Genomic DNA, 22,736 nt, shown 5'->3' with positions numbered 1-22,736 from the left:
TGATTTATGTCAGAGAATGTTTTTCCTATGTTCTCTTCTAGGATTTTTATTATGTCTTATGTTTTAAGTCTTTAGGCCATTTTGTGTTTATTTTTGTGCACAGTGTGAGGCTGTGTTGTAGTTTCACTGGCAAGTGTATTTTCTCATAGCAGAATTTTGGTAAAAGTCCTCATTACGTTTTACTGTATTTAAACTTTGCTCTTTTAATATTGACACTATTCTTCACGGAAGTTTTCTTAGTGAATTTTTTGCTTTTGTTGTTTTCTCAAGATAATTTGAGGTCTATTATTGAAGACGTTGTTTGAATATTTGATGTTTATTCAGAGATCTAAAATACTACAAATCGAGTTCCTGTCTTGGCTCAGCAGAAACAAATCTGACTAGTATCCATGAGGACTCAGGTTTGATCCTTGGCCTCATTCAGTGGATTAAGGATCTGGCATTGCGTGAGCTGTGGTATAGGTCAGGAGCTATAGCTCCAGTTTGACCCCTAGCCTGGGAGCCTCCATATGCTGTGGGTGCAGGCCTAAAAAGAAAAAGACAAAAAAATGGGAAAAAAAATACTACAAATTGAAGTATGCTAAAGTTAGTTATGATCTCTCTCAGGTTAGTTGACAAATGAAAAACAACCAAAATACCTAACTGAAACTTAAACAGGTTGTTGTTATGGGAGCAATGTTAAAGAAATAATTAGCTGCCTAATTATTATTGTTATTTATTTTGTCTTTTAGCCTGTTTTATTTATTTATTTATTTTGGCCACACCTGTGCCATGTGGAAATCCCTATGCCAGGGATTGAACCTGTGACCCGAGCCACAGCAACGACAATGCCAGATCCTTGACTTCTAGGCCACCAAGGAGCTCCCAAGCCGATTATTTTAATGCCATGAAGATAGTTTATTATTGTACATTGTTGTCAGTTAGATTTTTGTCTGGTGTATTTCTAGAAACGGGAAAAGATAAATTCATATTCTCTGTAGCTATTTGCATAGTTTGGTATTTTAGTTGATTTCAAGAAACCAAGTGTTTGATAAAAGCCAGATTACATCAGAAGAGTAATGTTTATTTTAAAATCTTGTAGCAGTTTCCATAAATAATCCTTTGCCATTGATTTGCTATTTAGAGTATTCAGGTACTAATTTACCTTATTTTACTGTTTGTGTACATTAGAATCCAGAGTACCATCATACTTTTTTCTAGATAGTTTTCAGGGCTAGTGTATCTGGGTTTTTCACATGTATTCATTGTGAATACAGAGTTAATGTTTTTAAACAGAGGAATAAATGTGTTGTTATGTAAGATTTTTAGTGCATCTTTAGCCACATAGGTAAGTGATTTGCAGTGTTTTTATTTGGTTGTTTATGTTTGAGAGTTATGACTTGAGGGAATTGGTTATGGGGGGTCATAGTGGTGTGATCCTTCAGTTTAAGAGGAGGGGGAGAAGTTGGTTTCATGAATCTGAAATGCCTAACTCTCTCAAATTTCCTTTTGCTACTGGTTGTATCTTGGTGCATAGTGTAGCAGGCTATCTCTTTAAATTTTTCTTTAACATTAAATTATGATGCCCTTTTGACATAATTTGCAAATACTGATTAAATTAATATTTATCCCAAATTTCAAGTGTTTTTCAAAGGCTCCGTGTTGTAGATTTTACTCTTTTAGAAACGTTATTTTTTAAAAGAAAGTATGGTTCTTAGTTATTGGGATGTACCCTAAGGGCTCTGTTCTCATTTTCATGCTAAGGAAGACTTAGGCACATTGAAGATGCTTATTTTTCATTCAGACGTGAGCACTAGGGGCTTTAAGAATAATCCCTAATATAGTATTTTCATGCCTTTTGCATTGGGCTCAGATTCTGAGAAGCTGTTGGATGCTTTTGTAGGTACCAGGAAGATTCTGAGACTCTCAAATTATAGTTAGAATTAATTTTATGACATACTGTAGACAGAGTTAAATGACTCATAGGTAAAGCAGTTAGTTCATGCTTACTAATCTTTTCTGGTTCTTCTATACATTTTTTTTTTTTTTTAGATGGCTATTTACCCACTCTAAAACTTGCATTAATTACAGAATCAGAAACTAGTTTTTGCCTCTGGGCAATCTTTTTCCTAGGAAGAAATACGTGGATTATTTTTTTCACTTGAAAGTTTTATTGAAGTATAGTTGATTTACAATGTTGTAATAATTTCTGCTGTACAACAGTGATTCAGTTATACACATTCTTTTTCAGATTCTTTTCCCATATAGATTGTCATAGAATATCAGATAGAGTTCCCTATGCTATATAGTAGTACGCCATTGGCCAATCATTTCATATACCAACCCTAAAACAGCAGTCATCCCTCCCCTTGGTCTGTCCGGTTTGGTAATCAAAAGTGTTTTCAAAGTCTCTGAGCCTGTTTCTGTTCTGCAAATAAGTCCATTTGTATCTTTTTATTTATTTATTTTGTCTTTTTAGGGCCACCCCTGAGGCATATAGAGGTTTCCAGGTTGGGGGTCCAATCCGGAGCTGTAGCTGCTAGCCTATGCCACAGCCACACCAGATCCGAGCCGTGTCTGCAATCTACCCCACAGCTCACGGCAACGCCAGATCCTTAACCCACTGATTGAGACCTGGGATTGAATCTGCGTCCTCATGGATGCTAGTCAGATTTGTTTCCATTGAGCTATGACAGGAACTCCTGTATCCTTTTTTAAGATTCCACATATAAGTGATATTACATGATGTTTGTCTTTCACTGCCTGACAAACTTCACCTGGTATGATAATCTTTAGCTCCTTCCATGTTGCTGCAAATGACATTATTTCATTCTTCATTATGGCTGAGTAAATTACATTGTACCACATCCTCTTTATCCATTCCTCTGTTGATGAACCTTTAGGTTGCTTTCATATCTTGACTATTGTCAGTAGTGCTGCAATGAACATTGAGGTGCATGTGTCTTCTGGAATTATGGTTTTCTCTGGATAGATAACCAGGAGTAGGATTGCTGGATGATATGGTAGTTCTATTTTTAGTTCTTGAGGAACTTCCATAGTGGTAGTACCAGTTTACATTCCCACCAGTAATGTAGCGTGGATTTCTTTTTCTCCACTCCCTCCTCAGCACTTACTGTTTGTAGGCTTTCTGATGATGGCTGTTCAGACTGGTGTAAGGTGGTGCCTTACATTTCTCTAATGATGTTTTATTTGCATTTCTCTAATGATGAGTGATTTTGAGCATCTTTTCATGTGATTTTGGCCATCTGGCTCTCATCTTTGGGAAAATGTCTATTATAAATCTTCTACTAATTTTTGGTTGGGTTGTTTTTTTAGATATTGAACTGTGTGAGAGGTGTGTGTGTGTGTGTGTATGTGTATATGTATATATATATGTATGGTGTGTGTATGTGTGTGTGTATATATATATATGTATGGGTTTTTTTTTTTTTTTGATTTTTAGGCCTGCACCCGCAGCATATGGAGGTTCCCAGGCTAGAGGTCTAATCGGAGCCACAGCTGCCAGTCACAACAATGCCAGATCCAAGCCATGTCTGCGACCTACACTACAGCTCATGGCAACGCCAGATCCTTAACCCACTGAGTGAGGCCAGGGATTGAATCCCCAACCTCAAGGTTCCTAGTCTGATTCATTTCTACCACGCCATGACAGGAACTCCGATGTTTATGTATTTTGAAGATTAATCCTTTGTCCCGTCATTTACAAATATTTTCTCCCATTTTGTGAGTTGTGGAGAGAGTGAACATCCTTGTCTTGTTCCTGATCTAAGTGGAAATTCAGCTTTTCGTTGCTAATAATGTCAGCTGTGGGGTTGTCATATGTGGCCTTTATTATCTTTGAGGTAGGTTCCCTCTATACCCATTTTTCTGGAGAGATTTTATCATAAATGGATGTTAGATTTTGTTGAAAGCTTTTTCTGCATTTATTGAGATGATCATATGGTTTTTATTCTTCAGTTTGTTAATGTGGTGTATCATATTGACTTTGCAGATATTGAAGAATCCTTACATCCCTGGGATAAATTCCACTTGATCATGGTGTATGATTATTTTAATGTATTGTTGGATTCAGTTTGCTAGTGTGGCATATGACAATTCCTGGGCTAGGAATTGAATTGGAGCTGCAGCTGCAGCCTACACCATAGCTGTGGCACCACTGGATCTGAGGCCCATTTGCAATCTACACTGCAGCTGTGGCAATGCTGGATCGTTAACACACTGAGTGAGGCTAGGGATCGAACCCACATTCTTGTAGAGACAATATCATCTCCTTAACCCACTGAGCCACAATAGGAACTTCTTGTTGAGGATTTTTGCATCCATATTCATCAGGGATATTGGCGTTTAATTTCGTTTTTTTTGTGGTATCTGTCTGGTTTTGGTATCAGGGTGATGGTAGCTTTATAGAATGAGTTTGGGAGTGTTGCTTCCTCTGTAATTTTTGGGACTATTTTCAGAAGGATAGGTATTTGGTAGAATTTCCCTCTGAAGCCATCTGGTCCCGGACTTTTGTTTGTTGGAAGTTTTTATCTTGTTTTATTTATTTTTTATTTTTTTGTCTTTTTGCCTTTTCTAGGGCCGTTCCCGAGGCACATGGAGGTTCCCAGGCTAGGGGTTGAATTGGAGCTCTAGCCGCCCGGCCTACGCCAGAGCCACAGCTATGCCAGATCTGAGCTGCGTCAGTGACCTACACCACAGCTCATGGCACACCAGATCCTTAACCCACTGAGCAAGGCCAGGGATTGAACCTGCAACCTCATGGTTCTTTGTTGGATTCGTTGACCACTGCGCCATGACGGGAATTCCTGTAACTATCTTTAAGCTCTGCTTTGTCTGATAGGAATATTGCTACACTAGCTGTATTTTATTTTATTTTATTTTTGTCTTTTTGCTTTTTCTGGGGCCGCTCCCGCAGCATATGGAGGTTCCCAGGCTAGGGGTCTAATCAGAGCTGTAGCCGCCGGCCTACGCCACAGCAACGTGGGATCCGAGCTGTGTCTGTGACCTACACCACAGCTCACAGCAATGCCGGATCCTTAACCCACTGAGCAAGGGCAGGGATCAAACCCGAAACCTCATGGTTCCTAGTTGGATTCATTAACCACTGAGCCACAATGGGAACTCCTATAGCAGTTTTCTTTTGATTTCTGTTTCTGTGGAGTGTCTTTTTCCTCCTCTTACTTTGAATCTGTATGTTTCACCAGAACTGAAATGGTTCTCTTGTGGTTAATGTATACATGGGTTTTGTCTTTGTATCCATTCATCCAGTCTTTGTCTTTCAGTTGGAGCATTTAATCCATTTACATTTTTGAGGTGATTATTGATATGTGTATTCTTATTACTATTTTGTTAATTATTTTCAAATTTTTTTTTTAATCTTTTTTCCCCCTTTCCTTCTTTTCCCTCTCTCTCTTTTTTTCTTTTTAGGGCCACACCTGAGGCATATGGAAGTTCCCAGGCTAGGGGTTGAATCAGAGTTGCAGCTGCTGGCCTACACCACAGCCATGCAGAGTCTGAGCTGCATCTGTGACCTACACCACAGCTCACAGCAATGCTGGGTCATTAATCTACTGAGCGAGGCCAGGGATCAAACCTGCATCCTCTTGGATACTAGTCAGTTTCTTAACCTGCTGAGCCATAACAGGAACTCCTTCCCTTCCTTTCTTTTTCTCTTCTGGTTTGATGACTATCATTAGTGTTGTGTTTGGATTGCTTTTTCTTTTTCTTTCATTTTTTTTTTTTTTTTAAGGGCTGCCCCTGGGGCACATGGGCATTCCCAGGCTAGGGGTAGAATTGGAACCATAGCTGTCGGCCCATGCCACAGCAGGGCAACACCAGATTTAAGCTGCACCTGTGACCTAGCCACAGATTGCAGCAGTGCTGGATCTTAATCCACTGAGTGATCTTAATCCAGGGATCAGACCCTCATCCTGATGGACACTGGTCAGGTTCTTAACCTGCTGAGCCACATCAGGAACTCCTGGATTGCTTTTTCTTATTTGTGTGTTTATCTATTGTAGATTTTTGGGTTTTGGTCACCATGAGATTTTGATATAGGAGTCTATGTATGTAAGATTGTTTTAAGTTTCTGGTCTCTTAATTTCAAATGAGTTTCCAGTATCCTGCATTTGTACTCTCTTCTTACAGTTGCTGGTTTTGATATCATACTTGTGTGTGGATGATTTCCTACCTTTGTATGTTTGCTGTTACCAGTGAACCTTCTCATATTGCGAAAACACCCCTCCTACTGGCTCATTGTGGCTTCTTTTTTTTTTCTTCAAAAATCTCTATGGCCACACTTGCGACATATGCAGTCTCTGGGCCAGAGATTCTATAAGTCGCATCTGTGACTTATGCTGCAGCTGCGGAAGCAACAGATCCTGTGACCCACTGCAGCAGGCTAGGGATTGAACCCATGCTTCTGCAGTTGGATGCTTAACTCACTGTGCCATGGCAGGAACTCCCTGTGGCTTCTTGGACTTAGGGTATTTTTCTTGGTAGCTTTCATTCTTATTTGTTGATGGTTGTTTGGTAGGTAGTTTTGATTTTGGTGTTTTCATGAGAGAAGATGAGCTTGAGTCCTTCTACTGCCATCTTGTCTGGAATCCTCAGAAATACCTGGATTAAATATATGTCCTACTTATGGTGCCATGAGAGCATTTGGTAAAAATAAAAACTATTTAGAAACCTTCTTGGCTGTCTTTATAAATCAGCAAGACAAATACAGAAGATGTGTCAAATTTTAAAGAAACACAGGATAGTGACAACAGTTATAGTAGAGGGAATAAATATTACCTTTTTTTGATGTTTATTATAGCATTGACATCAGAAAAGCATTTGGTTTTGTATAACAATATTTGGTTTATGTTGCAAATTCAGTAAGGCAAACAGTTGCTTGAGCCAAAGTGAAACCAGTAAGAGTATCTGACCACTATCTATTGTGATAATCTTCTTAATGAAGTATAGATGCAGCATAGTAATTTCCATATTCTAGCAAGATATTTAAAATGGTAATCTGTAAGCAAAAAACTTGGCTGTAAATGTTATGAGAATTAAATTGACTTATAATTGCTTTATAACATTTGATACATTTAAATTGGCAGAATGGTAATTTTTGTTGTTAGGTTTATGGATCATACTTTTATTAGTGGAAGATTGTAAAATTATTTTTTAATACAATTTTTTTTCCCCCCAGGGTGCACCCATGGCATGTGGGAGTTCTCAGGCTAGGGGTCGAATCAGAGGTGTAGCTGCCTGCCTATGCTATAGCCACAGCAATGCAGGATCTGAGCCATGTCTTTGACTTAAACCACATCTCATGGCAATGCCGGATCCTTAACCCATTGAGCCAGGCCAGGAATTGAACCTGCATCCTCAAGGATGCTGGTTGGGTCATAACATGCTGAGCCACAACGGGAACCCCCAAACACAATTTGTCTTAATTTATCAATTCGTTTGCTTTATAGTCTTCAATAAGTATGTGGAAACCTCCAAATGTACTGTTACATTTGATTCTCATAGTTTTATAAACTAGGCAGAAAAGGCCTTTTATAAAACAAGCTAATGAAGAGGCTTGCTTGATCAAGTTCCCTTAAGTTACTTATCTTAATTGATGTGATAAAAAATTTAAGTTATTTATTACTTTTAAGTAGAATATCCTTTTTAAAAAGATAATTTTTTTTTTTTTTTTTTTTTTTTTTTTTTTGGGCTTCGCTGTGGCATACAGAAGCTCCTTGGCCAGGGATCAAACCCAAGCCACAGCAGTGACCCTAACCACAGCAGTGACATCACTCGAGTTCCCTGTCACTAGACTTCCGGGGGACTCCAGAATACTCTTTTCTAAAATGAAATTTTATTCACCACCTCTTTACTACCTCCTTTATTCTTATTTTAATGTGTTTGAATTTACTACCTCTTTTTTTTTTTTTTTTTTTGGTCTTTTTGCCTTTTCTCGAGCCTCTCCTATGGCATATGGAGGTTCCCAGGCTAGGGGTCTAATCAGAGCTGTAGCCACTGGCCTACACCAGAGCCACAGCGATTCAGGATCCGAGCCGCATCTGCGACCCACACCACAGCTCATGGCAACGCCAGATCCTTAACCCACTGAGCGAGACCAGGGATTGAACCCACAACCTCATGGTTCCTAGTTGGATTCATTAACCACTGTGCCATGATGGGAACTCCTACTACCTCTTTTATACATATTTTACTGTGTTTGAATATTTATTTTGACCTCTCAATCACAGTGGCAGTAATATTAGGAACATGACTTTTGGCATACATTTTAACTTGGTGCTTTGGTATAATTATCAGTGCCACTTAGTGATCTATCCTAGATGAAGTGGTGCTAACCTTAGTATGGGGAAACCTGTCTTGTTGCTGGGGAAATACTGGAAAAATGAGATGTGGAAAAACAAAAGTGAAATTTAAAATGAAATTTTCAACTGTTTTTCTCATTTTTGTTGCCTGCCCTCTGGTGGAGAAATTAGTAAAATCAACAGAGTGTGTCAAAAGTCCAAGGAAAAGAATGAGTAATTCTTTAATATTTAGAAAGTTTAATATATGTTATAATTTCATGTTAATTTTTAGTCTTTAACTTTGGAGGGGCAAGTGTGGGATTAAAATTTTAAGAATACAAAGATTTCTCAGAAATATGGAAATTTATCTTTCTAATTATGTTTCCATGTTTCTCAAAATATCTTGTTGTTGTTTCTAAGGGTCTTATTGAAATCTCACAAAATTTAAAAATGGAAAATGAGGAATTTAAGAAGAGATATAATGATGCTACATCCAAAGCTCTGCAGCTTGAGGAAGATATTGTGTCAGTGACACATAAAGCAATTGAAAAAGAAACTGAATTAGACAGGTATTTCTAATACTTTAAAAAGTGTTTTCATGGCTTAAAAATGTTTAATGAAAGTTGTTTTTTGTCTATATTAATGGTATTTGACTTCAGTTTAAGGGACAAACTCAGGAAGACACAATATGAAAGAGAACAACTTGAATGTCAGTTGAAGACAGAAAAAGATGAGAAAGAACTTTATAAGGTAATTAATTCTTTATATTTTTATTAGTTATCTATCACTGTGTAACATTCCCCCAAAACTTAGTGGTCAGGAGTTTGGGAGCAGCTTGGCTGAGTGGTCCTGGCTCAGGGTCTCTAGTTGCAGCCAAGATGTTGTCAAGGGGAGTTCCTGTCGTGGCGCAGTGGTTAACGAATCTGACTAAGAACCATGAGGTTGCAGGTTTGATCCCTGCCCTTGCTCAGTGGGTTAAGGATCTGCCGTTGCCGTGAGCTGTGGTATAGGTCGCAGACGTAGCTCAGATCCCGTGTTGCGGTGGCTCTGGCGTAGGCTGGCAGCTACAGCTCCGATTCGACCCCTAGCCTGGGAACCTCCATATGCCGCAGGATATGGCAAAAAAAGACAAAAAAAAAAAAAAGAGTTGCCCAGAGAGCTGGCCCAAGAAATGGCAAAAAGACAAAAAAAAAAAAAAAAAAAAAAAAAAAAAGATGTCGTCAAGGGCTGCAGTTAGCTAAAGGCTCAGTTAGAACTGAAGGATCTGCTGTCACAGTGGCTCACGCCCATGACTTTTGGCAAGAAGCCCTTCAGTTTCTCATGTGGCCTCTTCAGTGGCTGCTTAAATATCCTCATAATATGGCAGCTTCACACAGAGTGAGCTGTACAAAGGAGAGCAAGGAGGAAGTTTGCATTTTAGTGACCTAATCAGATTGTACACTGATGCTTCTTCATCTTATTAATTAGAAGCAAGTGACCGGCCAGCTGACACTCAAGAAGAGGGGAGTTAGGTTCCACTTTAAGCGAGGAATATTAAGGATTTGGGGATTTTTTTTTTTTTTTGTCTTTTTTTTTGTTGTTGTTGTTATTGTTGCTATTTCTTGGGCCGCTCCCGCGGCATATGGAGGTTCCCAGGCTAGGGGTCGAATCGGAGCTGTAGCCACCGGCCTACGCCAGAGCCACGGCAACGAGGGATCCAAGCCGCGTCTGCAACCTACACCACAGCTCACGGCAACACCGGATCGTTAACCCACTGAGCAAGGGCAGGGATCGAACCCGCAACCTCATGGTTCCTAGTCGGATTCGTTAACCACTGCGCCACGACGGGAACTCCTGGGGATATTTTTTGAAACTACCTAGTTTTTGTCTGGTCCTTAAAAGTTAGTTTTCAGGGAATTGAATTGCTGGTGTTTTAGATACTTAGCAAGTGATACATTTTAAGTCAAAGAGTTTTAATGGTAACAAGATACCTATTGATCAGAATTTGTGTAACTTGATTATTTTCTCCTTGTAAGAATATATATACCTTGGGGAAGAGAGCATTCATTTACTTTAGTGATGATGATGTTTTAGAGTTTGACTTTTGGAATAGTCTTCAGAGAGTGTCATTTTAAAAATGATTCTGAGGTGAGTTCCCTTTGTGGCTCAGCAGAAACAAATCCGACTAGGAATTATGAGGTTGCAGGTTCCATCCCTGGCCTCGCTCAGTGGGTTAAGGAGTCTGGTGTTGCCATGAGCTGTGGTGTAGGTTGCAGACGTGGCTCAGATCTGATGTTGCTGTGGCTCTGCCCGGCAGCTGTGGCTCCTATTCGACCCCTAGCCTGGGAATGTCCATGTGCCGCGAGTGCGGCCCTTAAAAAAAAGACCAAAAAAAAAAAAAGATTCTGTGTGTTGAAAAATCTTAACCTTTTCAAGTTTTTCTTCCTCCCCACCCTCCCCTTTCCTCCTCCCCCCCCCCCTTTTTTTAAACCACGGCATGTGGAAGTTCCTGAGCCAACCTGTGCCTCCGAAGCGACTTGAGCCACAGTGGTGACAACCCTGGATCCTTAACTTGCTGAAACACCAGGGAAGTCACTTCCTTTCTTTTTAAAGTGACTCTAAAATCAGGTAGTGAGTTTCAGTTGTTGATAATGTTGTGGATGAATATTGGAACTTATTTATTTTAAGTGGCTCATAAGCAGTTCCTGAGGGCAGTCGAAGATGAAGAATTTTAAGACCATTTTGTGTTAAGTATTATTTGGCTAGATTGAATCTTTTAGAAAAGACCACAGTTATTTATATATTATGGTTCGTATTAGATTAAAGAAACATACAACTGTATATTCAATATTAGAGAGTCACAGTTTGTGTTAAGAAACTAGAATATGATTTATCGTATTGCCAGTGGGTTTTTTTCCTCCCTTTTGTTTTTGTTTTTGTTTTTGTCATTTTTAGGTGCAGCATGGAAATTCGCAGGCTAGGGTTGAATTGGAGCCACAGCTGCCAGCCTACATCACAGTCACAGCAACACCAGATCTGAACTGCATCTGCAACCTACACTGCAGTTCATGGCAATGTTGGATCTTTAACCCACTGAGCAGGGCCAAGGATTGAACCCACATCCTCGTGGGTACTAGTTGGGTTCATTTCTGCTGAGCCACAATGGAAACTCCTTTTCCTCCTTTTTTAAAAACAGCTATTAATTTATTTATATCCATTGATAGATACCATTGTTAGCTACCCAGTGAAATTCCAAATCTGTTCTGAGGATCACCTCTTTCATTTTTATTGCAATATAGCTGACGTACAGCACTGTGTAAGTTTAGGTGTACAGCGTAATGATTTGGCTTGTATACGTCATGTAAGTTTAGTGACCATCCATCATCTCACATAGATAAAAATAAAAGAACAGATACAATAAAAACCAAAAGAACAGGTCTGTAATGCAGGGCCATAGAGGGAACTCCCAGTTTGATTCTTTTCATGTAGTGATCTAGTTTTCCCAACACTATTTATTGAAGGGGCTGTCTTTTCCCCATTATATTATTCTTGCCTCCTTTTTCATAGATTAATTGCTTATATAAATGTGAGTTCATTTCTGGACTCTGTTCTGTTCCATTGATCTTTGTGTCTATTTTTGTGTGGTACCATATTGTTTTGCTGACTGTAGCTTTGTTGTATACAAAGAATTAATGTGATATACCACATTAGCAAATTGAATAAAAATCGTATCTCAGTAGATGCAGAGAAAGCTTTTGAAAAAATTAAATGTCATTTGTTATAAAACCTCGCAACAGGAGTTCCCGTCATGGCGCAGTGGAAATGAATCTGACTAGGAACCATGAGGTTGCAGGTTTGATCCCTGGCCTCGCTCAGCGGGTCGAGGATCTAGCGTTACCGTGAGCCGTGGTGTAGGTCACAGACTCGGCTCGGATCTGGCATTGCTGTGGCTTTGGCGTAGACCAGCCAGCAGCTGTAGCTCCGATTAGACCCCTATCCTGGGAATCTCCATATGCCGCCGGTGCAGCCCTAAAATGACAAATAAAACAAAAAAATAAACAAAAAAAAAAACACCTCTCAACAGAGCAGGTGTAGAGGGAACCTACCTCAACATAATAAAAGCCATATGTGACTGGTCCATTGCTAACATCATACTCAGTGATAAAAAGATTGAAAGCACACCCTTTAAGATCAGGAATAAGACACGGACACCTATTCTCACCACTTTTACTTGACATAGTATTGGAGATCCTAGCCACAGCATTCAGAAAAAGAAAGAAAAGAAATCCAAATTGGAAAGAAAGTAGTAAAACTGTTACTGTTTGTAGATGATGCTTTATTTAGAATATCATTAAGATGCCACCGAGAAAAACTACTGTTTATCAATGAATTTGGTAAAGTTGCAAGATAGAAAATTAATACACAGAAATCTGTTGTATTTCTTTCTCTTTCTTTTCTTTTTTTTTTTTTTTTTTTTTTTTTGCTTTCTAGGGCCACATTTGTGGCATATGGAAGTTCCCAGGCTAGGGGTCCAATTGGAGCTATAGCCGCTGCCGGCCTACACCATAGCCACAGCAATGCAGGATCTGAGCTGCATCTGCGGCCTTCACCACAGCTTGCTGCAACCCACTGAGTGAGGCCAAATGCTTCGGGTGCTGCCCTAAAAAGACAACAACAACAAAAAACCACATCCACATGGTTCCTAGTTGGGTTTGTTAACTGCTGAGCCACAAAGGGAACTCTTGTTGCATTTCTATATACTAACAAACTCAGTGAAGTTAAAACAAACCTATGCTGCAGGTGCAACTGTAAAAAGAAAAAAAAAGTCCCATTTACAATCAAAAAAGAATAAATTACCTGGAAGTAAGTCTAAGGATTAAGACCAGTACTAGGAAAACTGTGAAAGAGACTGACACAAGTGGAAAGATAAACTGCTCATGGACTGGAAGAATTAACATTGTTAATGTGACCACCCTCTTCAAGGCAATCTGTAGATTGAGTACATCCCTAGCAAAATATCAATGGCATTTTTCACAGAATTAGAATAAATAATTCTAAAATCTGTATGGAGACATGCAGAAGACCCTGAGTAGCCAAAACAATCTTGAGAAAAAGATTGTTTCAAACTATGCCACAAAGCTGCAGTAATGACCTCTTTATGGGGGGGGGCGGTTAATTTTTTTAATCTTCAAATTTTTTTGTCTTTAGAAAATTAAATCTACTGTACACCTCGTTGTAGAGTGTAGATAGGAACACTTTGCATGTCATGGGTTATATACCCATCCTGTTTCTTGGAACAACCATTTCCAGAGCGTGAGCGTGCATGTGTATATGTGTTACTCCCAGAATAGGAAGAAAAATAGTGAAGACTCACTGGTGGGTGATTTCACCTTTTGTCTCTTTAAGTACATAGGCAATCAGAGAAGAAAAAGAAATAAAAGGAGTCCAAATTGGGAAAGAAGTAAAACTGTCACTATTTGCAGATGACATGATGCCTGCCATACACAGAAAATCCTAGAGATGCTACCCGAAAACTACTAGAGCTCATCAATGAATTCAGTTAATATGCAGATACCTCTTGCATTCCTATACACTAACAGTGAAAAATCACAAAAGAGAAATTATCAATTCCAGTTACTGTTGCATCAAAAAGAATAAAATACCTGGGAATAGACCAAAGACCTGTACTCTGAAAACTGAGAGATACTGATGAAAGAAATCAAAGATGACAAACAGATGGAAAGCTATACCATGCTCGTGGGTGGGAAGAATCAATATTGTCGGAAAAATGACTGTACCGCTCAGGGCAGTCTACTGATTCAGGGCAATCCCTATCAAATTACTAATGGCATTCTTCACAGAGTAGAGCAAAAAATTTTTAAATTTGAATGGAAATACAAAAGGCCCCGAATATCCTAGGCAATCCTGAGAATGAAAAATGGAGCTGGAAGAGTCAGGTTCTCTGACTTCAGGCTATTCAGAAATGTGGATGCAACTAGAGATTATCCTACTAAGTGAGGTTAGAGAAAGACAGCTATCATACGATATCACTTATATGTGGAATCTAATCAAAATGATAAAAAGAACTTATGTGTAAAACACAAACTCTCAGATTTTGGAATCAAACTTAATGGTTACCATGGGGGAAACGGGGACGGGGGGGAAGGGAGGGATAACTTAGGAGGATGGGAATAATATATACATACTACTGTGTATAAACTAGATAATTAGGGAGGACCTACTGAATAGTGCAGGGGAATCTTCCCAGTAGTCTGTAATGACCTGTATTGGAGAAAAGAATGGAGATACAGATGTGTGTGTGTGTGTGTATACATATATATATGTATAATTGATTCACTTTGCTGTACACCTGAGACTAACACAACATAGTGAGTCAACTATATTCCAATAAAGATTATCCAAATATAATGTTTGGTGTTTGGACAAAATTTTGTGAAAAGGGAAAATAATACAGATACCTGGAGAAAGAATTGATGCAGTTGGATACAGTGGGCTTTTTGCTAACCATGTTCAAATGCATTTTTTTTTTTTCCCTTTTTGTTGCCGTACCTGCAGCATAGGGCAGCTCTTGGGCTAGGGGTTGAATCAGAGCTGCAGCTGCTGGCCTATGCCACAGCAATACCGGATCTGAGCCGCGTCTGCGACCTGTGCTGCAGCTTGTGACAATGCTGGATCCTTAACCCACTGAGCGAGGCCAGGGATTGAGCCTGCATCCTCAGGGATACTAGTTGAGTTTGTAACCTGCTGAGCTACAAAGAGGACTCCTCAAATGTAGTTTTTTAAGGTTAAAAAGTATTTTTTAACTAAATGAAAACTTGACATCTGTAATACTTTTTTATTTAATGTTACTGTAAATTTCAATGATGACATTTCAATTTTGTGCCAGGAAAAGTCTGAGCATTATTTCTTTGTGGATAATTAAGTGCTTTCCATGTTGTTTCACTGTTAGCACAGTGGGAGATAATAAGGTAAATAGAATGTCTATGTTTTCTGTCTTTTTAACCTAGTAATAAATAAAATGAATTCTAAAAGTATACTAGTCAGTATCCGGAAGGGTTTAGGAAGTTCCTAAAACCACTGATGCTTAAGAAATGTAATGATAATTAGGATGACTTATTTTAGAAAGATGTCATCTTTCCACTTTGACGTTCTTTTCTCTTTTAGAACAATACTTCCATTGTTTTATAAACAGTTCACAAGCACATTTTAGCGTAAATCCAAAATTTATTTTTCTTTTACTGCTCTAAATTATCTCTTACATTATGCCTTTTTTTCCCCCTAACTTTCTGCAAAGATTTTCTTTGTCTATGAAGAAAAAAGAGTTGATGCCATTGGACTGTGGAATGATGACTCCTTTGCAAAAGACTTGGGAGAAAGGGAAAGAATGAGATATTTTGAGGGGTTTATTCCTTTGTTGTTTTCTATAAGAATTAAGAGTTGGGATCAAGATGATATTGAAATTTTCTTTCTTTCTTTTTTTTTTTTTTGGTCTTTTTGCCTTTTCTAGGGCCACTTCCTGTGGCACATGGAGGTTCCCAGGCTAGGGATCTAATCAGAGTTGTAGCCACTGGCCTACACCACAGCAATTCGGGACCCAAGCCACATCTGCAACCACAGCTCACGGCAATGCCAGATCCTTAACTCACTGAGCAAGGCCAGGGATCAAACCTGCAACCTCATGGTTCCTAGTCGGATTCGTTAACCACTGTGCCATGATGGGAACTCTGATATTGAAATTTCTGTTTGAATATGCTCTTCTCCAACCTCCCAGTGTCCTGATTATTATTACTGTTACCTGGTATTACTTACCAAGCACGGTAAGACCTACTATACTGTTAATCTCAGAAACATGCTTCTCCGTCCAAATTGCCTGCATGAGTAACCAGAGTTTCCTCTTTCCTTCTCTTCTAAACCCAACGGGATCATGTGGCCCATCCCTGCCCTATCAGAATTTAGAGGGATTGGGAAAAGATACTTATGAGCTGATGATTATGAAAATCAGGTAGTTTTTTTGTTTGTTTTTTAAAGGTTTGCACCCACTGCATATGGAAGTTCCCAGGCTGGAGTCTAATCAGAGCTACAGCTTCTGGCCTACACCACAGCCATAGCAACTTGGGATCTGAGCCGTGTCTGCAACCTACACTACAGGTCATGGCAATGCTGGATCCCTGACCCACTGAACGAGGCCAGGGATTGAACCGGCATCATTAGGGACACTAGTCAGATTGTTTTTGCTGCAGCACAATGGGAACTCCCAGGTAGTGTTTTTAAAGTTACGCTGGAAAGGTCTTGGCTGTTGATACCTTTAGAGTATCTGGAGTTACATTTTATTCATGTCAACAGAAATTAGTCTTCAGCATTCTATGTATTTAAAGAGAAAAGTGAAAGAAGTTTTGTTTTTTAAACTTAAGTGTGTTAATTCATTTCACTCTTGTGCTGTCAACCAAAGCGAGGTACTCTATAGTGGAAACTAAATACTTGTGCTCTTACAATTTCAGTTATAGAATTTGATTTGTATGTATATTATGAACAGCAGGAGGCCAGTTCCTGGGAAAATTAATATGTTTATGTTAATTCATCAACAGATACACCTTTTAGGCACATAGTAAGTTCATGACATAGTACTTTTTCACAAGCAAAAAATTGCATTGCTTAGGATGTTGTTCTTGAATGTTACTCCTTTAGTTTTTCAGTATCTGATCATGCCTTTATGTCTGAATATGCCTGTAATGTAATGTTTCCTCCAAAGAACAACTAAATTCATTTGTAGTTTTAAAGAGAACTAACTTAAAATCATCAAAGGAAAAGACTTTAGAGATGAGGTAACCTTAGCCCTTATAATTAATCTCTGTGGAGTTCTCGCTGTGGCGTGGTGGGTTAGGGATCTGGTGTTGCCGCAGTTGCATTGTAGATCGCAGCTGTGGCTTGCATTCGATTCCTGGCCTGGGAACTTCCATATGCTGTAGATGTGCAGCGGAAAAAGAAAAAAAAAGAATCTTTATGGAAAACTAAAATCCTCCAAAGTCAGAAAAACTGTGTTCTGTTAACACATACTTGGCTAGTCATTTGGTAGAATTTGGGTTCCTGACTTCTAATCTAGTGAGTCTTCCCTTTCCCTTGATCATATTTGGGTTAGAGATAAACAGTGTTATTTTAAACTTTGACTAACTTAAGTTAAGGAGTTAGAATATCATTGACATTTTCACACACTATTTCAGGTGCATTTGAAGAACACTGAAATAGAAAATACCAAGCTTGTGTCAGAGGTCCAGACTTTAAAGAATTTAGATGGGAACAAAGAAAGCATGATTACTCATTTCAAAGAAGAAATTAGCAGACTGCAGTTCTCTTTGGCTGAGAAGGAGAATCTGCAAAGAGCTTTCTTGCTTACAACTTCGAGTAAGGTGAGTATTTTTGCAATATATATTTGAAGATTGTAAAACGTATCTGTATGATATGTACACAGCATGGTGGGTTTTATTTTTAATTTTCCTTCCCCCCAAATTTTTTTGGGGAGAAGTTCAAATTTATGGAACAATTGGAAGAACAGAAACAGTGAATACATATATATCCTTAAATATTTTGTCGTATGTGTCTCTCCCATTTATGTGCCTGTTTTTCACTGAGCCATTTGAAAGTCAGTTATAGGCATTATGGCATTTCACTCTAAATACTTGAGCATGTCTCCCCCATCAAAAGGTAACACTCTTCTGTTTAACCATAGTACTATTATGACACCTAAGAGATTTTATATCACTATGGATCAAATTCAAGCTGCAGCTGTAACCTACACCATAGCTGTGGCAGTGCTGTGTCCTTAACACAGACCAAGGATTGAACCTGTGCCACTGTAGGGACAATGCCAGATCCATAATCCTCTGCCCCACAGTGGGAATTCCCACATACATTTTTATATAACCTTTAAAATTTCTTCATCTGGAGTAGTCAGAGATCACACATTTACAGTTGTTATTGTTGTATTCTTGGCCTGTACAAGTCTAGAACAGCATCCCTTTATTTTTTGTCTTTTATGACAATGATTTTTTTTTTCTTTTTTTTTTTGCACCCATAGCATATGGAAGTTTCTGGGCCAAGCATCAAACCTGCGCCATAGCAGTGACAGTGCTGGATCTTTAACCCATTCAGCCACCAGGGAACTCTGTTGGGGAACCTTTTCAACCTTGCTTTTGTGTCTTTGATATGTCCCCCCAATGCTTTGAATAATTCCTTATTTGTGGTAGGATTGTATGTTACAGTTTTAGGTTCTGCCCCAGACCTGGTGTTAACTATTTCTCCAAAGATCCCTGATTTTTTTTCATTAGGGAAGGGCATTTTGAAGCCAAGAACTGGATCCTTTTGCTGCTTTGTACTTTAATTGGATAGACATTTTAATTTTATATCAATGCCTCCAATTCTAGTCCAGTACCTTCTAGGGTTCTTTCTTACCTTCCTTACCTTCCTCCATTCCATAATTATGTATCTCTTCTTCCAGTGTGAGAACTCTGTTTCTCATCATTCCCTGTCAGTTCATAAAGATCTTACTAATTTTTTTTTTAAATTAAATCGTTGGGTAATAATACATAGTGTAGATTTACCTTGATGTAATCATTAACTTTTATGGATGGAGTATTGTGTGGTTTTCAGTAGTTTGCTGTTAAATACACTAAGATATTGTTAATTAATGCCTAAAATATCAGGCATGCCTGACATTTAGAACTAAGGCGTTCCCGTCGTGGTGCAGCAGAAACAAATCTGACTAGGAACCATGAGGTTGTGTGTTTGATCCCTGGCTTTGCTCAGTGGGTTAAGGATCTGGCGTTGTGGTGAACTGTGGTGTAGGTCACAGACTCGGTAGGCCGGCAGCTGTAGCTCTGATTAGACCCCTATCCTGGAAACCTCCATATGCTGCAGGTGTGCCCCTGAAAAGATAAAAAAAGACAAAAAAAAAAAAAAAAAAGGAATTAATGATTAAGACCTGTGTTACTATTCAGGGTGTTTCATGTAGCACATTGCAAATGGGAAGGTGAAAAATACATTTGATTAATTATTTGTTGTTTAATAAGATGCTACCTAAGCAAGACTTCTGTGAGGAACATCATAGGTATAGAAATACCTGAGGAAAGTGACTCCTAATTGTTAAACTTTTTTTTTTTTTTTTTTTTGTCTTTTTGCCATTTTCAGGGCCGCTTTCCGCAGCATATGGAGGTTGCCAGGCTAGGGGTCTAATTGGAGCTGTAGACACCGGCCGACGCCAGAACCACAGCAACACGGGATCCGAGCTGTGTCTGCGACCTACACCACAGCTTATGGCAACACCGGATCCCTGACCCACTGAGCAAGCCCAGGGATTGTACCTGCAACTTCATGGTTCGTAGGCAGATCCGTTAACCACTGCGCCATGACAGGAACTCCACCTTTTTTTTTTTTTCCCAATAGGGCCGCACTCACAACGTATGGAGGTTCCCAGGCTAGAGGTCCAGTTGGGGTCTGGCCTATGCCACAGCAGCGAGGGATCCGAGCCAAGTCTGCAATGGGACTCCATAATTGTTAAAACTTTTAAAAAATACAAAAAAGCAATACAAAATTATGGTTATTAAAAAAATTCAGGGCATGGAGTTCCTATCGTAGTAGTGCAGTGGAAATGAATCCCACTGGTGTCCATGAGGATGTGGGTTCGATCCCTGGCCTTGCTCAGTGGGTTAAGGATCTGGCGTTGCCATGAGCTGTAGTGTGGGTCGCAGATGCAGCTGGGATCCTGAGTTGCTGTTGGTGTGGTGTAGGCTGGCAGCTGTAGCTCGGATTGGACCCTGAGCTTGGGAATTTCCATATTCGTGAGTGGGGCCCTAGAAAGCAAAAAAAAAAAAAAGTTCAAGGTAGTACATGAGGGTGCAGGATGGAATAGCCTTATCATTTCCCAAATGTCATTATAGAATTTTTAATTTTTCTAGAAATCTGTGAAGGTACATAGGTTTATATTTTAATAAAAATGAGAATACGGGAGTTCCTGTCATGGAGCAGCGGAAATGAGTCCTACTAGGAACCATGGGGTTGGGGGTTCGATCTCTGCCTCGCTCGGTGGGTTGAGGATCTGGTGTTGCTGTGAGCTGTGGTATGAGTCTCGGACACGGCTCGTATCTGGTGTTGCTGAGGCTGTGGTGTAGGCCGGCGGCTACAGCTCTGATTGGACCTCTAGCCGTGTCTGCAACCTGCACCCCTGCTCACTACAATGCTGGATCCTTAACTCACTGAGTGAGGCCTGGGTTGAACCTGCGTTCTCATGGTTACTAGTCAGATTAGTTTCTGCTGAGCCACGATGAAAACTCCTTCCTCATTCTTTATAACAGCTTTGTAGTATCTTCTTTTTTTTTAATTTTATTTTTTAATTTATTATTATCACTATTTTTTTTTTTTTTTTTTTTTTTTTTTTGCTTTTTAGGGCTATATCCGTGGCATATGGAAGTTCCCAGGCTAGGGGTTGAGAATCAGAGCTGCACCTAACAGCCTACATGTGTGACCTACACTGAAGCTCATGGCAACACTGGATTCCCGATCCACTGAGTGAGGCTGGGGATTGAAGCTGCATCCTCACAGATACAAGTTGGATTCGACCGCCTATCATGGGAATGTCCATATGCTGTGGATGTGGCCCTTAAAGAAAACAAAGGGCCATGTACTTTTAGTCTTTCTTTTTTTTTTTGAGGTGTGGGGAGGGTGCACCCATGGTATATGAAGGTTCCCAGGCTAGGGATTGAATAAGAGCTGTATATAGCTACCAGCCTACGCCCCAGCTCACTGCAACACTGGATCCTTAACCCACTGAGCAAGGCCAGGAATGGAACCCAAGTCCTCATGGATACTAGTCAATTTGTTACTGCTGAGCCATGATGGGAACTCCATGGGTGGAGTCTTTTTTTTGAAGCCCATTTAACTTTTCAAAGGTGTTGATGAATGTTTCAAAAATCTGATGAGAGGAGTTCCCACTGTGGCGTAGTGGATTAATGATTCAGCTTGTCTCTGTGGAGGTGCTGATTTAATCCCTGGCCTGGCACTGGTGGGTTAAGGATCTGGTGTTGATGCAGCTGTAACGTAAGTTGTAGTTTTGGCTCAGATTTGATCCCTGGCCCGAGAACTTCCATGTGCCTTGGGCGCAGCAGGAAAAGGAAAAAAAAAATGAGAAAGGTTATACTGCTTACAGATTATATGAGCCCCCAATTTGTAAATGTGCTAATTTTCCTTAACCATCCAAATATTAGAGTATTACTGTTTTTCAGCTTCTGTCACTTTGGAAGAAGATGAATGGTATTTTTTTTAACTTCTCTCTTGATTGTTGATGAATATGTTTTTTTCTATGCATAATAGCCATTTCTTTTAAAAAAATTTCATATTCATGCCTTTCTCCAGATTTTTTTTTAGGTTTTTTTTTTTTTTTGGCTTGCAGTTTTTCCTTTTCTTATGGATTAGAAAAGATATTTGAGAATATTAATATACTTTTTTTGAATATATTACAAATCTAGGTTTTTTTTTTTTTTTTTTTTTTTTTTTGCTTTTTTCTCTTCTAATGTATAAAGCTAATGGCATTTAATGCCAGCTCTGTTAATGTTATATTTAAAAAGGCTCAGCAGAAATGAACATGAGTAGTATCCAGGAGGATGCGGGTTCTATCCCTGGCCTTGCTCAGTGGGTTAGGGATCTGGCCTTGCCATGAACTCTGGTGTAGTTTGAAGACATGGCTCGATCTGGTGTTGCTGTGACTGTGGCATAGGCTGGCGGCTCAAGCTCCAGTTTGACCCCTAGCCTGGGAACTTCTATTTGCTGCAGATTTTTTCACCTCAGGATTATATAAATAATCATTTACCTTTCTACTGAGGACCTCACAATTTAAAGACCAAGAGCGGGTTGCATGTTTTCTTGAGTTTGCTTTTTTTTTTTTTTCGTATAGAGATAAAAAATACAGGAAAGTTGAATAAACTAGATTGATTGAGCTCATATGTATAGATAACATTAAAGGAAATAATCTTATAATGGCAATTTTAACTTTTCAAAGATACTTTTAGTTTTGGTGAGACATGCTGATTTTCTTTTTCTTTTTCTTTTTTTTTTTTGTTGTTGTTGTTGCTATTTCTTGGGCCGCTCCCGTGGCATATGGAGGTTCCCAGGCTAGGGGTCGAATTGGAGCTGTAGCCACCAGCCTACGCCAGAGCCACAGCAACGCGGGATCCGAGCCGCGTCTGCAACCTACACCACAGCTCACGGCAACACCGGATCGTTAACCCACTGAGCAAGGGCAGGGACCGAACCCGCAACCTCATGGTTCCTAGTCGGATTCGTCAACCACTGCGCCACGAAGGGAACTCCACGTGCTGATTTTCATTGTCCTAGGGCCTCCTTGTCTTTGCTGTTTGCATATCAGTATTTCACATTTAGAACTAAGTTCTAAAT

General features: G+C 39.4%; 1 protein-coding gene across 11 annotated transcripts in view; it reads left to right on the top strand.

Annotated features, from left to right (window-relative positions):
• The window catches only part of TAX1BP1 (Tax1 binding protein 1), an 82,370-nt gene that overhangs the window by 27,912 nt on the left and 31,722 nt on the right, over positions 1–22,736 (top strand). For all 11 annotated transcript variants that reach the window (XR_014834043.1, XR_014834041.1, XR_014834039.1 and 8 more), the window contains exons 6-8: positions 8,718–8,866; positions 8,957–9,047; positions 17,516–17,701. Coding sequence is in view for 5 of the 11 variants with exons in the window: in XM_021079294.2 (XP_020934953.1) it covers positions 8,718–8,866; positions 8,957–9,047; positions 17,516–17,701 (426 nt within the window). In the remaining 6 variants the exon portion in view is untranslated. The remainder of the gene's footprint in view (positions 1–8,717; positions 8,867–8,956; positions 9,048–17,515; positions 17,702–22,736) is intronic.

This window comes from Sus scrofa, chromosome 18 (genome assembly GCF_054392235.1).
Source record: "Sus scrofa isolate SSC_HxYL_T2T_F1_AM1 chromosome 18, Sscrofa_HxYL_maternal_Yorkshire_Landrace_v2.0, whole genome shotgun sequence".
NCBI lineage: Eukaryota > Metazoa > Chordata > Mammalia > Artiodactyla > Suidae > Sus > Sus scrofa.
The sequence above is the reverse complement of the archived record's forward strand: the minus strand, read 5'-3'. Positions and strand labels throughout refer to the sequence as shown.